Genomic DNA, 20,992 nt, shown 5'->3' with positions numbered 1-20,992 from the left:
GGGTGAATTACTAGGCTTGTCTTCCTAAAGTTGGACCAGAACAAGTCTGAGGCAGCTTCTTTGCCGTGTGTGGGAGGTTTGTGCTGGAGTGATGAGGAGTCTCTGGCGCAGCGCTTCCGGCCACAAGGAAAGCCGCGCTCTTAGCGGGGCACAGGGCAAGACTTCTGGATGGGACGGCCCGCCTGGAATCAGTCCTCCTGCTTGACGTGTGCTGACTTAATGTCGATAATTTTTGGAAGGAAGGAAGGAAGAAATAAAGAAAAAGCAAAAGAAAATGGAAGCTTACTCTAAAACTTTTAGTATGCTAAAGGAATGGGTCATAAGAGAAAATGAAAGCAAGACTTAGAGAAAACCCTCAGGCCCGCTGCACTCAGGCCCCACGGTGTCCTTCAGGCTGTTCCCGCCTGGGGTGGAGAGCCACCAGTCTGTGCACCCTGCCACTGAAGTACACCGGGCCTGCCCTCTGAGTCACCAACACACTTCTGCCATGACACGGACTTTCAGATAGTAGGAAGCTGTAACTCACATCGACTCCTAAGTCCCAAGAAGACTGTTACGGTTCAGATATGAGGTATCCAACAGCGCTTGTGTGAGACAATGCAAGGAAGTTCCCAGGTGAGACAATCAGGTTACGAGAGTTTTCACCTAATCAATGGGCTGATTCACCAAGGGTTAACTGGGTAGTGACTGGGGAGTGACTAGGAGGTGGTCCCTGGGGCTTGCCTTTGGCTGTGTATTTTGTCCCTGGTGAGCCTAGCTCTCTCTCTGCTTCCTGACCACCACGTCCTGAGCTGCCTTCCTCCTGCACACCCTCCGCCATGATCTGCTGCCTCACCTTCAGCCCAGAGTTATGGGGTCAGAAGTCTGTGGACTGAGACCTCTGAGACTGTGAGCCTCAAATAACTTTTCCTCCTCTCAAACTGTCCTTAGGTCTTCTGGTCACAGCTGGGAGAAGCTGACCAGAACAGTGATGTATAGATCTGTGGTAGGAGACCTGCCCGCGACATCTCGCCTGGAGTCTGGGGAGGCCTCCTGTCCCTGGGGGCTCAGGCACCCACCACCTCTTTGCTGCCATCAGTGGCGGAACGAAGACCCTTCTCACCTGATTGGCTGGTGCTGGAAGTGTTTCCACCCGCAGCTCGCACACAGGACGAGGCAGGGGACAACGCCAGCACACAGAACGAGGCAGGGGACAACGCCAGCACACAGGACGAGGCAGGGGACAACGCCAGCACACAGGACGAAGCAGGGGACAACGCCAGCACACAGGACGAGGCAGGGGACAACATGATGCATAGTTCCAGAACTACAACTCAAGAAACAAGACTCCCTGCAGCTGAGGTCAGATGGCAGTGCTCACAGTGCAGAGCCGTGTGGTTCCTGAGAAAACTGTGTTTCCTAGATCAAACCCCAGCCACCGACTGGCCTCTGGATAGCCAGAGTCCATCAGTAAAGGCCATAGTCACCTAAGACACAGCTGAAGCCTACACTGCACAGAGGGCTGCAGGCGACGCCCACCACCGGATGCCTCTCCAGCTTCGACAGACGCCTTCCACACAAACGCCAGCCAGGACCAGCGCCAAGAGCCAGGAGGTGGACACCAGTGTGGTTTCCGTACGTGATTCCCATGGGGGCGATCAGAAGTCTGGTCGCTATTACTTGCAAATGAAATCAATACTGACTTAAAGATGGCATCGACAGAAGTTCCTACTTCTAAAGATGGGCATGGCCACTCCCAATGGTCAGACGGGGGGACCGAGGGAGGGCGGGGGGGTGGGGAGCAGGACAGACAGCAGAGGTGAGTCAGACGTCACTCTCCTATCCACGTGTGTGGACGCCTGGCCAGGGTGACTCCACAGCACGCACAGCCACGAGAGCGGGATCCTAGTCAGACCAAGTCACACTCCGTGTACGCTCAGTGTGTCCAGATATGCTCTGCTGTCAGGCACATCTAGAAAGAACACATTTTAAGTCACAAAAAACAAAAACAGAAGCTCTGCTCTTGGGCGAGCCACCCCCACAGGGTCCTTGTGACCAGCCTAGCCGCCTTCTCCTGCACTGAGGACCCTGCGGGCAGAGATGTTATTTCTGCACAGCAGTTTGACTCCATGCTCCTCAGTCCCATCCCCGGAACCACCTCCCAGACGTGTGTGCACCAGGGCCTCCTGCAGCTGGGCGGGCGCTCCACCTCAGAGCCCGCTCAGCCTCAGAATACCAAAATGATGCAATTCTCATACTTTTGGCTCCAAGCTCTCCCTTCTTTACCCATTAAAAACTTTTAAAACACCATCTCAAACCACAATAAGTTATATTTCATACCCAGCAGGATAGCTGGAATAAAAATCAGGAAAATGTCAAGTACTGGCAAGAATCAAAGAGAATCTGAGAATCTGAGCCAGGTGCAATGACACACACTTATCATCCCAGTGACTTGGGAGGCTGAGCAGGAGGATCACAAGTTTGAGGCCAGCTTCAGTAACTCACTGAGGCCCTGTCTCAAAATAAAAAAATAAAAAGGGCTGGAGATGTGGCTCATGGTAAAGTATCCCCGGGTTTAATCCCTGGTAGGAACAAAACAGAACAAAGCATGGAGAACCTGGAACACTGAGGTTGTGCTGGAAATGTAAGAGAGTGCCACTGCTCTGGAGAGCAGTCTGGCGGTCCCTCGATGACTGCACCTTAGAACTGTAATATGTTCTAGCAATTCCAATCCTAGGTACATACCAAAAAGAAATGAACATAAACATCCACATAAAACTGAAAGCATTCCCTTTAAAACGGGAACAAGGCAGGGATGTCCTCTCTCACCACTTCTATTCAACATCATCCTCGAAATCTAGCCAGAGCAATTAGGCAGACTAAAGAAATTAAAGGGATACGAATAGGAAAAGAAGAACTCAAACTATCCCTGTTCGCTGATGACATGATTCTATATTTAGAGGATCCAAAAACCTCCTCCAGAAAACTTCTAGACCTCATCAATGAATTCAGCAAAACAGCAGGCTATAAAATCAACACGCATAAATCTAAAGCATTTTTATACGCAAGCGACGAAACAGCTGAAAGGGAAATGAGGAAAACAACTCCATTTGCAATAGCCTCAAAAAAAAAAAATACTTGGGAATCAATCTAAACAAAGAGGTGAAAGATCTCTACAATGAAAACTACAAAACACTGAAGAAAGAAACTGAGGAAGACCTTAGAAGATGGAAAGATCTCCCATGTTCTTGGATAGGCAGAATTAATATTGTCAAAATGGCCATACTACCAAAAGTGCTATACAGATTCAATGCAATTCCAATTAAAATCCCAATGACGTACCTCACAGAAATAGAGCAAGCAATCATGAAATTCATCTGGAAGAATAAGAAACCCAGAATAGCTAAAGCAATCCTTAGCAGGAAGAATGAAACGGGGGTATCGTAATACCAGAACTTCAACTCTACTACAAAGCAATAGTAACAAAAATGACATGGTATTGGCACCAAAATAGACAGGTAGATCAATGGTACAAAATAGAGGACACAGACACAAACCCAAATAAATACAATTTTCTCATACTAGACAAAGGTGCCAAAAATATGCAATGGAGAAAAGATAGCCTCTTCAACAAATGGTGCTGGGAGAATTGGAAATCCATATGCAACAGAATGAAACTAAACCCCTATCTCTCACCCTGCACAAAACTCAACTCACAATGGATCAAGGACCTTGAAATCAGACCAGAGACCCTGCATCTTATAGAAGAAAAAGTAGGTCCAAATCTTCACCTTGTTGGCTTAGGATCAGACTTCCTTAACAGGACTCCCATAGCACAAGAAATAAAAGCAAGAATCAACAACTGGGATAGATTCAAACTAAATAGCTTTCTCTCAGCAAAGGAAACCATCAGCAATGCGAAGAGAGAGCCTACAGAGTGGAGAATATCTTTGCCACTCATACTTCAGACAGAGCACTAATTTCCAGAATATATAAAGAACTCAAAAACTGTACACCAAGAATACAAATAACCCAATCAACAAATGGGCTAAGGAAATGAACAGACACTTCACAGAAGAAGATCTACAAGCAATCAACAAACATATGAAAAAATGTTCACCATCTTTAGTAATAAGAGAAATGCAAATCAAAACCACCCTAAGATTCCATCTCACCCCAATTAGAATGGCGATTATCAAGGACACAAGCAACAATAGGTGTTGGAGAGGATGTGGGGAAAAGGTACACTCATACATTGCTGGTGGGGCTGCAAATTAGTGCAGCCACTCTGGAAAGCAGTGTGGAGATTCCTTAGAAAACTTGGAATGGACCTACCATTTGACCCAGCTATCCCACTCCTCGGCCTATACCCAAAGGACTTAAAATCAGCATACTACAGAGATACAGCCCACATCAATGTTCATAGCGGCTCAATTCACAATAGCCAGACTGTGGAACCAACCTAGATGCCCTTCAATTGATGAATGGATAAAGAAACTGTGGTATATATATACAATGGAATATTACTCAGCCATAAATAATAATAAAATTATGGCATTTGCAGGCAAATGGATGAAATTGGAGAATATCATGCTAAGTGAGATAAGCCAATCTCAAAAATCCAAAAGAGGAATGATCTCACTGATAAGCGGATGATGACACATAATGGGGGGTGGGAGGGGGGCAAGAATGGAGGAAGGAGGGACTGTATAGAGGGAAAAGAGGGGGGGAGAGGTGGGGGGAAGGAAAAAAATAACGGAATGAATCAAACATCCTTACCCTATGTAAATGTATGATTACACAAATGGTATGTGTTACTCCATGTACAAACAGAAACAACATGTATCCCATTTGTTTACAAAAAAAAAAAACTTGTACATAAATGTTCATAGCATCATTTTTCATAACAGCCACAAGGTGTAAACAATCAAAACGTCCATCAACAGAGGACTGGATAAACAAAATGCCAAATATCCACACAAGTAGAATATTATTCTGCCATGAAAAAGAACAAAGCACTGACACAGCGCCCATGCTGTGACCTGGGTGAACTTTCAAACCTACACTCAGCGAAAGAAATGAGTCACAAAAGACAACATGATTTGTGATCCCACTCTTATGGTTACCCAGAAGAGGGAATCCCAGAGAGAAAGCAGATCACTGCTTACTCAGAGCTCACAGAATGGACGTGAGGGCGGAGAGGACAGCCCCCAGGTGTGGGTTTTAGATCTACTCTATGTGTTTGGATGTGTTGCCATGACGGTAGAAGCATCCGTGCGTTCTGCTGGGTCATACGTGAGTGGAGCACAGGCTCCCATCTTTCTGGCTGTGCGTGTTGCGGGGCCACACAGTTCTGCCTCTGGAGGCCGGGCTTCTGCAGCACAGGTAGAGGTAGGCCCTTGGCAGGAGTGGGCAGTCCCCGCCATGCTGGATCCCCGTGACCCGGCTTCCCCACTCCTTGACTCTGCAGGGCTGTAATCTGCTGAAGTCCCTGCGATCATCAGTGACACTCGTGGCGGCCATGCTGAGAGCGCCTCCGGGAGTGCAGGCCCGAGGCCGACCCGCAGGAGGAGGAGACTCCAACTGCGTGGCCTCCTGTGGCCAGCCCGGAACTCCACCCGCCAGTTGCTTCAGACCACTGAGTCTTGGGGTGGCTTGCTACTTACAGGGCTGGGAGAACAGGGCCCCGGCTGCAGGGCACACAACACTACCCGCAGGGCAGCTCCCCAGCGGTAGGTAACAACGCAGGAGGGCCCAGCCGGCTCAGGGCCCAGCCGGCTTTCCAAGTGAGACTTCAGTTCTGGTGACCCGGCCAGGTATGTCCAGTACCACAGACGACAGCTACAGTCAACTAATAGGAACAATTATTTCAATTTATTGAAACTCTGGCAAGCTCTAAATATTTTGAAACCTTCACAACATGGTATCTCTGATTTCTTTAGGTACTAAATAATCTAAATTCTCAGTAAAAGGGAGTTTCTAGGATTATATCTTGTTTATGACTCAACAATAAATGTATGCTTTTCCCCTTTGGATCCTAGTTTTAGTTGATAGAGACCATCAAGTAGGTAAAAAAAGATATTTTAAAAGCAAATTCTAAATAGTATGATTCTTTTTCTTTCACTTTTAAAAAACAGTTTTAACAAACCTGTTATAAGCTTAGACCCTGGTAAATACCTTTGCCAGAGTGATGGCTGCACAGTGGAAATTCTTTCAGACATTTGACTGGAGAAGATCTGGGAGGCTGGCGTGGTGGCTCAAGCCTATAATCCCAGTGCCTTAGGAGGCTAAGGCAGGAGGATTGCAGGTTTGAGGCCAGACTTAGCAAATTAGCAAGGCCCTAAGCAACTTGATGAGACCCTGTCTCAAAATAAAAAATAAAAAGGGCTGGGGATGTAGCTCAGTGGTAAAGCATCTCTGAGTTCAATTCCCAGTACCAAATAAATAAATAAGTAAATAAGATGGAGATTTGGGAGCCCATGACCTATTTCAAAGGCAAGTAATCCCAGAGCTGGCAGATGTGCAACCAATGCTAGCCCCGTGTTCAAAGATCCCCATGTCAGCAGACCTTTTCTCAAACAGGGTGACTAGGAGAGTCACCACCGCCCTAACGAAATGAGACTAACTTTCTTCTCTGATAAGACCTTACACACCAGGCGCAGCAGTACATACCTACAGTCCCAGAGACTCAGGAGGCTGAGGCAGGAGGAAGGAAAGAGGCTCTAAGCGACTTAGTGAGACCCTGCCTCAAAATAAAAAGTAAAAAGGGCTGGGGATGAGGCTTGGAAGTAAAGTGCTCCTGGGCTCAATCCTCAGCACCTCCTCAAAGCAAAAGTCAAAAACAACAACACAGAAACTTAGAAAGCATTTGCATCTCAGCAGTAGATACCTACCACCCAACAACACGCAAGGGGAGGCAGGACTTGGGGCGCCTGCCCAGGGTTCAGCAGGACAGCCTGGGCTCTCTCCAGCCTTCCCAGGCTGGCCCTCGTGGTCCTGCAGTGGAGCCCCGCTCCAGTCCTACCCTCAGCTCAGTCTGCCTCTCAGTTCCTGTGTAGCACCCTGACTCAGCAGAGATCTCTAAGCACAAATGACCTCCTAAGAGAGGTCAAGGTCATTCTCTTGACTGTATTCCTGTGTCGTTAAAAATGGGAAAAGGTTTTAAAGATGTTACTTTAAATCAATACACAAATACCAGAAAGAGAGAATGAATCTTTGTGTTACATATGAAAATACATCAGCAATTTTAAAAAAAGAGCATTTGTCCTAATACCACTGAGAGAAACAGAGAGTGTTTTCTGATATACCATGTGCATCCAGAAGAGCAGGGAGCAGGGAGCAGTGGCACGGGCCTGTGATCCCACTGATTTGAGAGGCTGAGACAGGAAGATTGCAAATTTGAGGCCAGCCTGGGCAATTTAGCAAGACCCTGTCTCAGAATTAAAAAGGGATAGGGATAAAGCTCAGTGGTACAGTAAACCTGGGTGCAATCCTCAGATCACACCCCCCACAAAAAAGAAAAGTGTTACTTAAGTACAAGTATATGATTTTTTTTTTTTTTACTATGTTCAGTTATTTTTGCCAACATTATCAGTACAATCTACCATTAGGGAATTTTTTCAAAATAAAAAAATGTTTACTGCTGACCTAGCAGAAGAAGTTGCATGCTCACACTATGTGACACCTCCTGAATGCCAGCTGCCAGTCTCACACCCGCTACGCTGAGGAGGAGGAGCCGAGTCTGCGTCTCAGACATGACGCTGGCCTCATCCAGGCAGCCGGATGCGGAGGTCCTCACAGAAGCCACCTGGCTGCAGTCGCACCCGTTACTGATCTTTTCAGCCAGCCTCTCAGAAGAGAAGAGTGGAAAGACTGAATCCTGTCAGAATCTTAGTTGAAAGTCAAAAGAATACCATTTTCAAACCAAAAGGAGAACTCGGTTTCGATGTTTCCAGGGCTTCACTGTGTGTTCCGCAAAGCCATTCTTGGCCAACTTGGTAAATATGCAGAATCTAGGTCGGGGTGTAGCTCAGAGATATAGTACCTGCCCAGCATGTGCAATACCCTGGGTTCATCCCCAATACTAAAACAAAACAAAACAAAAAATGCCAGGCCTGGTGGCACGTGCCTATAATTCCAGTGACCCAGGAGGCTGCGGTAGGTAGGAGGACCACAACTTTCAGGAAGCCTGGGCAACTACTCAAAAAATAAAATAAAAGGGCTGGGGATATGGCTCAGTGGTAGAGTGCCCCTGAGTTCAATCCCTGATATGGGGAAAAGAAAAAAACCAACAAAATGGGATTTGGCACATGATACTTTGCCTCCCAAAGTGTGCCCCTTACCTCAATGCCAAACACGTCCACGGTGTTGTCCAGCAGCTTCACTCTGACGTACAGGTGCTTCTCCTGCATGCCAGGCGGCCGTGTCTGCCCTGGCTCCAGGGTGCTCACTCCCACGGGGGTCTGGGTACTCAAGCGTATCCCTGCAGTCTGCAGGACTCTGTATGTTCCTTCTATCTCCCCCATTCCTCATCAGTTAGAGACGAAAACACTAAAACAAAACAAAACAGCAAAGAGTCAGTACTGCAGATATCATTTAAGACGATGTGAGAGGACCCTCATCAGGCACACAGGAGCGTCTGTGTCTTCTGCGAGTCTCGACTTGTATCAGAGCGAAGAGTTAGAGGTGCTGGCTTTGAGGGGGACATGAAGGCACACACCATGCCAGTTATTCAGGAGAGTGCAAGTTCAAGGCCAGCCTGGACAAGTTAGCAAGACCCTCTCTCAAAACGAAAACGAAAAGTGTGGGGATGTGGCTCAGAGACAGAGTTCCTCTGGGTTCAGTCCCCAGCAACCCCGCCCCAGATGTGTATGTATAGATATGTATACATATTACAAGTATGTGTGTGTGTGTCTCCTACTTATACACATGAACATGGAGCATACAACAACAAACATGACCCCACTGACATTTCCCAGGTACTCTGGGAGCCAGGTATTCATATTAGCTCACTGAATATCCAAGATCCTATTAACAAGTGACACCGTGCTTAAACATCTTCAGAACATCATCTATTAATTGCAGGTATATCTCCTGGGGTAGATGTGTCTCCGTGGTAGAGTGCTGGCCTAGCTGCACAAGGTATGGGCTTCACCTCCAGCTCCACTTTCACAACTTCCCAGCCGCTTCCCTTGTATGCCAGCTGAACTGCTGCAGGTCTCCTGGCCCTCTCCTCTCAATCAGAACAAAGCCCATCAAAGACCCTTTATTACTTGCGTTAAGTGTGAAGAGCCTGTGGCTCACTGGCAACCAACTGCTGTGCACTAAATGCTGTCCCACAAAGACCACCTTTCCTGCCCCCCTGTGAGAGACATGCACAGGCACAGATCCGTCAAGCAAGGGCAGACCACTAGGGAGTGAAGCAACACCCTTGTGCTGCCCCTCTGCCAGGTGCATCTCTCATCCTGATTCCTGTGGAAACTGTTCAGATGCCGAGGCTTGGTTCCTGTGAGTATGCTCTCATTTAATAACAACAAAAAACCCTGTGGAACGTTCTTTCTTCAAGTTGGAAAATCCAGCTTAGAAACCAGATGAGGCTCCGGGTAACATCGCACACTGACTCTCATGAGGATGCAGCAGTGGGGAGGTGAGGGCAGGGAACGTGAGACATCGCTGTACTTTCTGTTCACTGTTTTGTTTCTGTGCTCCTAAAGTTGCTCCTTTTAAAAAAAAAAATTTGTAGTTGTAGATAGACAGCATGTCTTGATTTGTTTCAAACCCAGTGCCTCCTGTGTGCTCCGCAAACACTGTCACTGAGCTACACTCCCAGCCCCCTAAAATCACTCTAAAGAAAACAGAAAACCCATCAGGGAACACAGAAGTGACAGAGCCCCCCATGCTCCTGCTCTTCTGCTGGAAAACCAGCACGTGGCTCCCGCAGGAAAGCAGAGTCCACCACCCACAGCGAAGGTGGAGGCTGACGCTGCTGCTGGGCAGTGGAAGCCCAGCTCCCTTGAGGCACTGAAGTCTGCCTCCCCAGGACAGTCAGAGCGGAGCCTGCAGACTGATCAGAGAAAGCAGAGCAGGGCACCTGTCGGCCTCACCAGGTCTGCCTAACATGCCTAGGATTCTCTTGGTATTAGGAAGGTGACAATCAAATGGACTCTGACCAATCCCTTGGCCCTGGGCAGCATTTCTGCTCTACTGCAATGTAGAAAGAGAAAGAGTGTTCTTTATTTTTTTTTCTAAGCATGACTGACAGTTTTTAGAATAAGCAACTAAGTAAGAAACTTGGAAACAAAGTCAAGGCTCAAAGAACTGAGGAGAAAAACAGGCGGCCAGTCAGAGCATCCACACCCATCCCAGATATAGATGGCATACCACACACGTCCCCCATGTTCAGCTGCACTGTCCATGGAAGCCGCGTGGCCTGACCATCACAGGAACCACACCTGGCACCACCCCCTGTGCAGAGCGGAACTGAACCTGATGAGAAGCACCGCTCGTCAACACCAAGAAGGGCCGCCACTCACTCAAGAGCACAGGTGCTGGCAGGGCGGCTGACCAACACTGCAGCGAGGCCACAGAACAGCAGCGGCCAGAGCACCCAGCTGGCGGGCTCAGCACTCCGCCACTCCCAGCTCCCAGCTCAGCTCTGTCTGGACCACAGAAAGGCAGTCACCAGAGCACCCAGCTGGCGGACCCAGCACTCTGCCACTCCCAGCTCCCAGCCCAGCTCTGTCTGGACAGTGATGGGGAGGGGGAAAGTCAGATCCTTTTCAACTCCAAGGATCCATGCTTCTTTTCTAAGCTGCTCAGTGTGAAAATAAACAGAAAGATGGCATGTTCTTGATTCCAGCTAATTAAATACACCAAATAAAATCTCGCTATCACAGCCTTTCAACCTCAGCATATGCAACAGCGGCTTCAGAAAAGGAAGACTGCTTCCAGACAACCTCACACCACCGCAGAATCAGACCACGGGTCCAGGGAGACTTGCATGAATGTACATATGCCAACCTTACCACTCTACCCTCACCCCCAGTCTTTCTTTACTCACCCCAACACTGAACAGATGTGCTTATGTTTCAGACCCCCACGGAGGAATTCTGACTGAACAAAACAAAGTTCTGAATACTGAAGAACAAGCTTTCAAGCTGAAGCGAGCCCAGATAACTGGGGGATTTCAACGCTGTTTTGGAGGGGCGAAGCCACCCAAGGGAGCGTCAGCATCTTCATCCACAGAAGCAGGAAAATCTCCAAGTGAAGAGCACAGAACAAAGCCAGGCACAAGGTAAGCTAGTGTCACCAAGAGGAGGCACATTCGTGTTCACATCACAAAGCAACGGAAGACTGAAGCAAAACGGACAGGGCTGATTTCCTACCCGTCGGGAGGGGAGGAGAGGAGCACGGAGGAAACGTCTTCTGATCACTGTTTAATAGTTTTGACTTGAAAATTCATAAATATTTCAGTATTTTAGAAAAGCAAGCCCTGAAAACCTAACAAAATGAAAATAATGATCCTCACTGTATATTGAGCCAGTAGCTAAATTACAAAGAAAATGCTTCTTGTGGTTCTGAAATTGAGTAACTTAGGTTCACATGGCCAATGAAATATATCCTAAGGAATGAAAATCCTCCTAAGTAATCCAGAGTGGGTGCATCCTACAGGGTAAATGACCTGCTTCTTCAGCAAATGGAAATAGGAGAGAGAACAGAAATGATTAGAGATGCCATCTGCCAACTATGTGTGAATACTAGTTAGTATTTAAATACTGAGGATATTTAGATGTCAGTGTTATCTTCCACCTCTTTCACTGGTCCTGTGGGGATGTGGAGGGGAAAAGTTCCTATTCCTTAGAGATAGGTACAAGTTCAGGATAAATGAACTATCTACCTGATGAGCTGGGTCCCCGAGGATGAGGTGTGTGGGGGTGGAAAGACTGCCCACGTGTTGGTGACTGGAAACGGACACGCTGACTTTGGTACACTCCTATGCTTCTGTGAACATTCAGCAGCTAAAAGAAGCAATGCCAGCAACAATCTGATGTACACACACACACACACACACACAGAGATGCTCCTAGTTTCTGAATGGTGGTCCGGTACCACATTTCCCACGGGAGCCTCGGCCACTGCTTGGGGAGGCCACACACCCAATCTGTGGAGGTGACTGGGTGATTGGAGTGTCCTAGCTCCCAATCCAGTAGGCTACAATACAAGTTTTCCAGGATTAAAAAATACAAAACAAAACTTCAATTTAAAGAACTGTCCACTGTGTACTATGAATATTCTTTCCTTTGTTATTTCCATTTTGTTTCAGTTACTGTATTTTCACTAAGATTCCCATTTGTTTTATCTTTATATCTCCTATTTTTAATGGTCCTGTCCATACTTCCTGTTTCAGGAGAGGCTTTACTTCTTGAAATATTCTAATAGCTGTTTTTTCAGCAGGGTGTGGGGACACACACCTGTAATCCCTGCCATTCAAAGGCTGCATGTTTGAGGCCAGCCTGAGCAACTTAGGGAGACCCTGTCTCAAAATACAAAGTAAAAAGGGCAGGGGGGTTAGCTCATTTGGTACAGTGCTCCTGGGTTCAATCCCCAGTACTGAAAAAATACGATAAAAATAAAGGATTTTTTTTTTGGGGGGGGTAGTCTTAACAAGTTACCACAATTTAGCAGCTTAAAACAACCACCTTCTATCATCTCATGGGTTTATGTGGGTCAGAGTGTCACAAGTCTGGCTGCAGAGGTCCTATCTGTTGCTCTAGTGGAGAATGCACTGTCAGGCTCACGGGGTTCTGTGCGGGTGCAGGAATGAGATCTCTACTTCTTACTGGCTGTCAGCTGCTGGTCATTCTCAGCTCTGGAGGCCACAGACATTCCTTGGTCGATGGCCCCTTCCACCTTCCAAGCAGTAATGGTAAGCTGCTTTCATCTCTGCTATTCCCTTCTGCTAACCAGTTGGAGACAGACCCTGCCTGAGAACTCATGAGATTACCTGTGCCACCTGGATAGTCCAGGCTGATTAGCTACATCTGTGAAGAGCTTCTGCCATGTAATATGGCACATTCCCTAGATGAACAGTAAAGGAGATAAAGGCCTTAGGGGTCACAATCCTGAAGACCACCCAGTCGGACACAGATCAGTCCAACATTTTTATCACCTAAGCTGTAGTCTATATTTTCCCAGAAGGGTATTTTCCTGGTTCTTTGTATGCAGAGTATTTTGGACTGTATCCTGGGCCTTTTAAACATTCTGCTGTTGGACATTGTGATTTCTGTTTAAATCCTATGGGAAATGCTGGTATTTATGCTGAGCAGACAACTGGCCTGGCCTGGTTCAGTACAAGTTTCAACCAGTCTTCCGTGGATTGTGGTCTCAGTGTTACACCACCTTCGGAGCCTTTGCAGTATTCTCAGCAATGTCCTGTGTGCCCCACTTGCCCAGGTGGCCAGCTGGCTGCAGGCAGCAGTTCATCCCTTGGTTTTTAGTCTCTCGCAAGCTGTTTTTGGGGTGAGACCCTTGCGTGCAGAGCGCACGGAGTCCCCAAGTTCACAAACCTTGTTCAGGGACCACCGACCCCAGCTCCTCTCTCGGTGAGCTCCTGTGCACTTCCAGGTTCCCAGTGTCCCCCTTTTCAGTCCTCCTGCCAGGACTCTGGGGCTTTAATTAACCTACCCTGCCACACACTTTTTGCAACTGCACCTTGCCTGGGACAGAACTGCAGAGGGGAAGAGAGCAAAAGAGCAACTGCCAGAGCAACTGGTGGGGAGGACGGGAATAGGAGAGAAACGGTGGCCTACTGCCCCTGCTCTGCCGGAAGGCTTTCCTGCAGCTCTCCGGGTTCTGTACAACCTGAGTCCCAACCAAGGGATGTGCAGGGAAAACAGGAAGCTCACTCCAGTCGCAGTGCACTTGCCACCCTCTCCTGGTCAGCATGCCGCACAGCTGCTCCCCACTAGCCCAGGGTCAGGGAGAGTCAACAGGAGGGCAGGAAGTGTGTGCTCTCTCCAGCCACATGCATTTTAAACGTGTTCATGCTGGTGGTCACTGGAAGAGGAAGGCGATTTCGTTTTCTTCTTTCCAATTTTCTGTACTCTTCAAATTGCCTACAGCGAAAGGTTTATGTTACCTGAAGCCAGAAGGTTTCTTGCAGATACTGCAAGTAGCAATGCTGGCTTTAAGTCTAAACTGAGCAGGGTTACCTACATCATGTTCCTGCCTACCTTTCAGGGGCAGCAAGAATATCTACTATGTCTCTCTCTCTTCCGAAAGTTGCATTTTCTCTTCTTCCTAAAATAGTTCAATTAAAATAAAAATTAAACATTTTTAAGACTCTCTGGGATCGAGTTCTTATCCAGATGGTAGGACTTATTCCCATTCAACATACCTCTTATAAACTACTGCTGAAGAAACTGGACTTGTAGTGATAGAGGGACAAGATCTAGTAAAGTCTCATGCTAAGCAGTTTCTAGAATCACTTCCATCTTCCCAGACACATTCTCGCTGGACGGCTGTAAGATGTAGTGTGCCATCATTCCAAACCCTGCTGGGTAACCTGGCATCACACACGGGGCAGAAACCACCCCAACGCAGGAGTCTGAATGCAAGGCCAGTCTGGCTGGGGTGCCTGGACCTTGGGAAAGGCCTTAAGTTGAGCATCTCTATAGTCATACACAAAGACACTCTGACTGCAGTCGGCCACCACTGCTACCTCTCTCCATGACAGCTCTGCCTTTGTCGAGAGTGGATGTTGGCACTTCTGAGGTTCAGTTAAGGGAACGCATTTATGCTGTACATAGTTTCTTCTGGGCACATCTAAGTGATTATCAGTGAGTCAACTTTTTATCACTGTGACTAAAATACCTGACAAGGACAACTTACGGGAGCAAATGTTTATTTTGGTTTACAGTTTCAGAGGTTTAGTGGATGGAAGACCAACTCCATTGCTCTGAGCCCAGGATAAGGCAGAACATCCTGGCAGAAAGGCATGGTACAGGGGTGCTGCTGTCATGGCAGGCAGGAAGCAGGGGGCTGCAGGAAAGGTGACCCCTTCAGGGAAGCCCCCAGCGGCCGACTTCCTCTAGCCAAGCCTTACCTGCCCAGTTACTATTCAGTCCATTCAAACTAGGATGGACTAATCAGATTAAAGCTCTTACCAGTCAATCATTTTACCTCTGAATATTCCCATGTAACCACAGGCCCTTGGGGAACACCTCACACCCAAACCTTAAGGACCAGCCATCTCAGTCAGGTGAGGCTCCAAGATACTGCTATCACCCTGTGTGCCACCAGGGCTTCATGACAAAGTGCAAGGCCGGGGTCCTGAGGCAATATGAAATGGGCCCAACGGCACTTGGCAGGAGAAGTGTATGGGCAGTGGAAAAGAAGCATGGGTGCAATGTAGGGAGCCAGACACTGTGGGACGTGCATCGTCAGCCATACTGAAATGTATGCAGATGTTCACTGCTCAGTGGTCAAAACAACAGTCCTCGCCCATCAGGAAAATAAGTCAATAATCTAGCAGTACAATTACCAATATGTCTCAGATGTGCATTTTTTTCTTCAATGAAATTGTGCAAAATAAAATGAATCAACTATGTTTCTGGGAACCAAGCCTTTAGGGGTAACAAGAAAAAAGCAAATGTTCTACATATGAAATAATGCTTTATGCATCCTAACAATAATAAAAATTTATCAACTCTGCTAGAGGAGTCAATGAATTCTATTTTCTCACTGTCACAAAAAGGCAATTAGCAACACAGAGCTAAGAAAAAGTAATACAGAAATATGTCAGTTAATGAACAAACACCTTACATTTCTCAATTTATATCTGTATTATTGGTCAGTTTTTTTGAAACTTGTACTTATTTATTTTTTTCATTCTAAACAGTGCTTAATTTCTTGGCTAATTTTTATTTGAAACTTTATATTCCTTTTCTTAAAGAATACCCATCCCCAACTGTATATATTTCATACAGGCCCCAGAAAATCTGATACACTCTGATTAATGCTTCAAACATTTACTCAGCACCTTTTCTAAATCAAGGACTAAGTACTTAGGAAAAGCACGTTTTCTGAATCAAGGAGGACTAAGTAATTAGGAAAAGCACGTTTTCTGAATCAAGGAGGACTAAGTGCTTAGGGAAACAGGAGTTCCTAACCACAGAAAACCCCCAAGGCAAGGGTCTGCTGGACCTGAGGAACTGCCTGGAGAAAGTGCAGCAGGTGGACTCACCAAAACGACTATGGTCAAGGCCTCAAGAATGTCCACCTGGTACACATGACGGCAGCTACCCCACTGAGGGACCACCACTCCTGGGAGGCCCATGCCAAGCCTCTTTCTTACAATCTCACTGCTCACAATGGTCATACAGCTGGCTTTATTTCTGCAGCTACAGTTCGAGGAACTTGGGTTCAGAAAAATGAATGATTGAGTGCTTACTGTTCACAAGAAGACTCAACCCCACCCTGATACATGGTGCACTGGGCACAATGAGAGGTGAGTTTAATGCAGAAAGGAGGCAAGTGAGTAGCAACCAGTACACCTGTCCACAAAAGAAAGGGAAGAGGCCACTGCTAGCCTGACCTGTGCTGGCTTCCCAGGTGCTGCAGTGGGGGCTGGCCTCACAGGGAGCAGAGAGCCGTGGACCAAGGGTTCAGGGTGTGCACAGGTAGTAGAAAGGCTGGGCGAGTGGGCCCTAAGACAGCTGAGAGGAGCAGGGGTGCAGCCTGAGCGAGGCTGTGAGGACTCCAGGGGTCACGTGGATGGAATCTAAAACATAAGTGGGTTTTGTACCTGGGATGTGACCTCCATTTTGGGAGAAGGATGGGTGGGGAAGGAGAGAGGAGGTGAAGTAAGACTCGCCGTACCCTGCTGCATCATTGTGCCCTCTGCTCTTGAGCCTTTTTAAAAAGTGTTTTCAGTTGTAGGTGGACACATTACCTTTATTTTTTTTTTTTTAATGTGGTGCTGAGGATCAAACCCAGGGCTTCACATGTGAAAGGTAAGTGCTCTACCACTGAGCCATAACCCGAGTCCTGCTTTTGAATTTTAAAATGGCAATGAACTAAAATACCAGTTCAAGAGAAAACGATCCTCGACTAAAAATCTCTCACATCACTAGCTTCCCTCTTGATCCTATTCATGTCCTCATGTATTTTTTAGAACACCATGATTACTGTATTACCCATTTTACTCTTTAGGTTAAGGCTTATTTTTAAGCACATTTCCATGGATCAAAATGGTTTAAATTTTGTGTGGAGGGAAGGGCAGGAAGGGTTTACCAAAGTGTGTTACTGGTCAAGGAGCACAATGCACAAAGGTCTGGTCATCAGATTGTTTCCAGAAGTGGGACGCCCAGAGATCACAAGTGTCAGCCTAAAATCACCAACGTGAACATCCCCCAGGAACTCCCTCTGTCGAAGTCATGCCAGACCTCTACACTGCGCATATGCTAAGCTAAATGACTTGATACATCCAGAGCTTTTACGAGTTCTGCCTGCACACTGAGCACTAGACTGCGTGTACGAAGCTTGTGGAGGGTGAGTACAAGGGGAAGCTGGTGAACTGACAGGTAAGCTGGTGAGGAAAAAATGAACAGGTGAAAGGGTGAGTAGTAGTGAGAGAAACATTACTGTCTGATGTCACTAGAGGCAGGCCTGTATGGAGAGAAAGGAGGAGACCAAATTCCTTGGGACAAAGTGGATTTAAATGGGCTCTTATGGAATTACCCATGCGTTAATCTTTGTTTTGGCAACTGGGTTCATATTCTTCCCTCTATAAAGCAGGATAACTCTACCTAATAGTTCTCTTTCAACTTTTTTTTTTTTTGTTTGTAAATAACCAGGGTTAGCCAATTCTACTGTTTACTCAGATGATTTTCTTTCACTAATTATAATTGTTAACATTTATTAAGCATTTACTATGTACCAGGCATAACATTTATAGATTTAAAAAATTGTCAGTCTTCACAGGAATTCTATATGGCAGGTAAATTTTTAACCATTCTATGGATAAGGGAGGAATCAATGAATATGTCTTATGCCAACTTCCTCTTTGGGAAAGGACCTAATAGGAGCCCACTGGTCTCTTTAAGAATAGTCCTGCAATGTGCATGAGAGAAAGTTCTGCAGTTCAGCCAAGTGCACTGTCAGCATCCAGTTTAAGAGCAGCAGTCAAGTGGTGACCAGCTACAATAAAGTAAGGGCACAGAAGAACCATAGGTGGGTGCTGCTTGGCTTTGCAAACAACCCAGGGTACCATCCTGAACCTGCCAGTGTCCCTTTCTGGTACTTTAAAATGGAACTGTGCAACGTGGGCATGTCTCCTTGAAGTATTTAAGAACCGACTAAATAACAGGCACCAGAGCTCCACAAGTATCTTTTGGTGTACAGAACTCAAAAAAAATTATTAGGCCCACAACTAAAGGTTACTCCAAGTCTTCCTACATCTCTCTGGCACTGAGAAAATCTGTGTTGCCTATTATAACGCTGTCTACCTAACACCAACTCTAACCCAGGCCACCAGAGTTAGCTAACGTTTCCAGAGGTCCTCATGGAAATAAACAAACGAGGAGAGGAAAGCTCACCTTTAAAGATTTAGCTCTGTACTTTAAATCTTTCCATTCTTTCACAACAGTACACATTGACATTATTTCCTTCAATACCTTCTTTTCCCCAACCACCAATGAAACAAGAGAGATCAACCAACGCTTCTGCTTATAACCCTGATCTTACGATGCAGTCGGCGGTATTTTCCAGGCTTTTCCCTTAGGAGGGCTCCCACTGGCTCAGGAGCATTTCCTGACCTTAGTGGAGTCAAACGCATGCACCTTTCAGACACCGAGGAAAAGACCCAGAAGAGAAAAGGGGGAGAGGGGCGCATGCCCTACTGGATTCCACCTGTGGCTCCAAGGGGCAGTGAGGCCCGAGAATCAGCGTGGCCCCAACGGTCAGCGCGGCTCGGAGGGACGGCACGGCCCAGGGAGTCAGGGCCCCCGGCGGCCAGCACAGCCCATGGAGTCAGGGCGGCCCGGGGAGTCAGGGCGGCCGGCGGGCGGCACGGCCCATGGAGTCAGGGCGGCCGGCGGGCAGCACTGCCCATGGAGTCAGGGCGGCCCCGGGAGTCAGGGCGGCCCGGCGGGCAGCACGGCCCGGGGAGTCAGGGCGGCCGGCGGGCGGCACGGCCCGGGGAGTCAGGGCGGCCGGCGGGCGGCACTGCCCATGGAGTCAGGGCGGCCCGGCGGGCGGCACGGCCCGGGGAGTCAGGGCGGCCGGCGGGCGGCACTGCCCATGGAGTCAGGGCGGCCCGGGGAGTCAGGGCGGCCCGGCGGGCGGCACGGCCCGGGGAGTCAGGGCGGCCCGGCGGGCGGCACTGCCCATGGAGTCAGGGCGGCCCGGCGGGCGGCACGGCCCGGGGAGTCAGGGCGGCCGGCGGGCGGCACTGCCCATGGAGTCAGGGCGGCCCGGGGAGTCAGGGCGGCCCGGCGGGCGGCACGGCCCGGGGAGTCAGGGCGGCCCGGCGGGCGGCACGGCCCGGGGAGTCAGGGCGGCCCGGCGGGCAGCACGGCCCGGGGAGTCAGGGTGGCCCGGCGGGCAGCACGGCCCGGTGAGTCAGGGCGGCCTGGCGGGCAGCACGGCCCATGGAGTCAGGGCGGCCCAGGGAGTCAGGGCGGCCCGGCGGGCAGCACGGCCCGGGGAGTCAGGGCGGCCCGGCGGGCAACACGGCCCGGGGAGTCAGGGCGGCCCGGCGGGCAGCACGGCCCATGGAGTCAGGGCGGCCCGGCGGGCAGCACGGCCCATGGAGTCAGGGCGGCCCAGGGAGTCAGGGTGGCCCGGCGGGCGGCACGGCCCATGGAGTCAGGGCGGCCCCGGGAGTCAGGGCGGCCCGGCGGGCAGCACGGCCCGGGGAGTCAGGGCGGCCCGGCGGGCAACACGGCCCCGGGAGTCAGGGCGACCCGGTGGGCAGCACGGCCCGGGGAGTCAGGGCGGCCCGGCGGGCAGCACGGCCCATGGAGTCAGGGCGGCCCAGGGAGTCAGGGCGGCCCGGCGGGCAGCACGGCCCGGGGAGTCAGGGCGGCCCGGCGGGCAGCACGGCCCATGGAGTCAGGGCGGCCGGCGGGCGGCACGGCCCATGGAGTCAGGGTGGCCGGCGGGCAGCACTGCCCATGGAGTCAGGGCGCCCCGGGAGTCAGGGCGGCCCGGCGGGCAGCTCGGCCCGGGGAGTCAGGGCGGCCGGCGGGCGGCACGGCCCATGGAGTCAGGGCGGCCGGCGGGCAGCACTGCCCATGGAGTCAGGGCGGCCCCGGGAGTCAGGGCGGCCCGGCGGGCAGCACGGCCCGTGGAGTCAGGGCGGCCCGGCGGGCGGCACGGCCCATGGAGTCAGGGCGGCCCGGCGGGCGGCACGACCCGGGGAGTCAGGGCGGCCCGGCGGGCGGCACGGCCCGGGGAGTCAGGGCGGCCGGCGGGCGGCACGGCCCGGGGAGTCAGGGCGGCCCGGCGGGCGGCACGGCCCATGGAGTCAGGGCGGCCGGCGGGCGGCACGGCCCGGGGAGTCAGGGCGGCCCGGCGGGCGGCACGGCCCATGGAGTCAGGGCGGCCGGCGGGCGGCACGGCCCGGGGAGTCAGGGCGGCCGGCGGGCGGCACGGCCCGGGGAGTCAGGGCGGCCGGCGGGCGGCACGGCCCGGGGAGTCAGGGCGGCCCGGCGGGCGGCACTGCCCATGGAGTCAGGGCGGCCGGCGGGCGGCACGGCCCGGGGAGTCAGGGCGGCCGGCGGGCGGCACGGCCCGGGGAGTCAGGGCGGCCGGCGGGCAGCACTGCCCATGGAGTCAGGGCGGCCCGGGAGTCAGGGCGGCCCGGCGGGCAGCTCGGCCCGGGGAGTCAGGGCGGCCGGCGGGCGGCACGGCCCAAGGAGTCAGGGCGGCCGGCGGGCGGCACGGCCCATGGAGTCAGGGCGGCCGGCGGGCGGCACTGCCCATGGAGTCAGGGCGGCCCCGGGAGTCAGGG

General features: G+C 50.4%; 1 protein-coding gene across 6 annotated transcripts in view; it reads right to left on the bottom strand.

The window, feature by feature from the left end:
- Positions 1 to 18,898, bottom strand: part of FARP2 (FERM, ARH/RhoGEF and pleckstrin domain protein 2) — a 104,497-nt gene extending 85,599 nt beyond the window's left edge. For 3 of the 6 annotated variants that reach the window (XR_013762825.1, XM_079133664.1, XM_079133666.1), the window contains exon 1: positions 8,322 to 8,529. Coding sequence is in view for 4 of the 6 variants with exons in the window: in XM_079133664.1 (XP_078989790.1) it covers positions 8,322 to 8,504 (183 nt within the window). In the remaining 2 variants the exon portion in view is untranslated. Of the gene's footprint in view, positions 1 to 8,321; positions 10,557 to 18,723 lie in introns of those variants that run through there. The other 3 variants (XM_079133665.1, XM_079133663.1, XM_079133669.1) reach the window with 3 other exon arrangements.
- Between the last annotated feature and the right edge of the window lie 2,094 nt (positions 18,899 to 20,992).

Source organism: Sciurus vulgaris, assembly GCF_902686455.1.
Source record: "Sciurus vulgaris genome assembly, chromosome: 3".
Lineage (NCBI taxonomy): Eukaryota > Metazoa > Chordata > Mammalia > Rodentia > Sciuridae > Sciurus > Sciurus vulgaris.
This window is presented reverse-complemented; position numbering and strand designations above follow the sequence as displayed.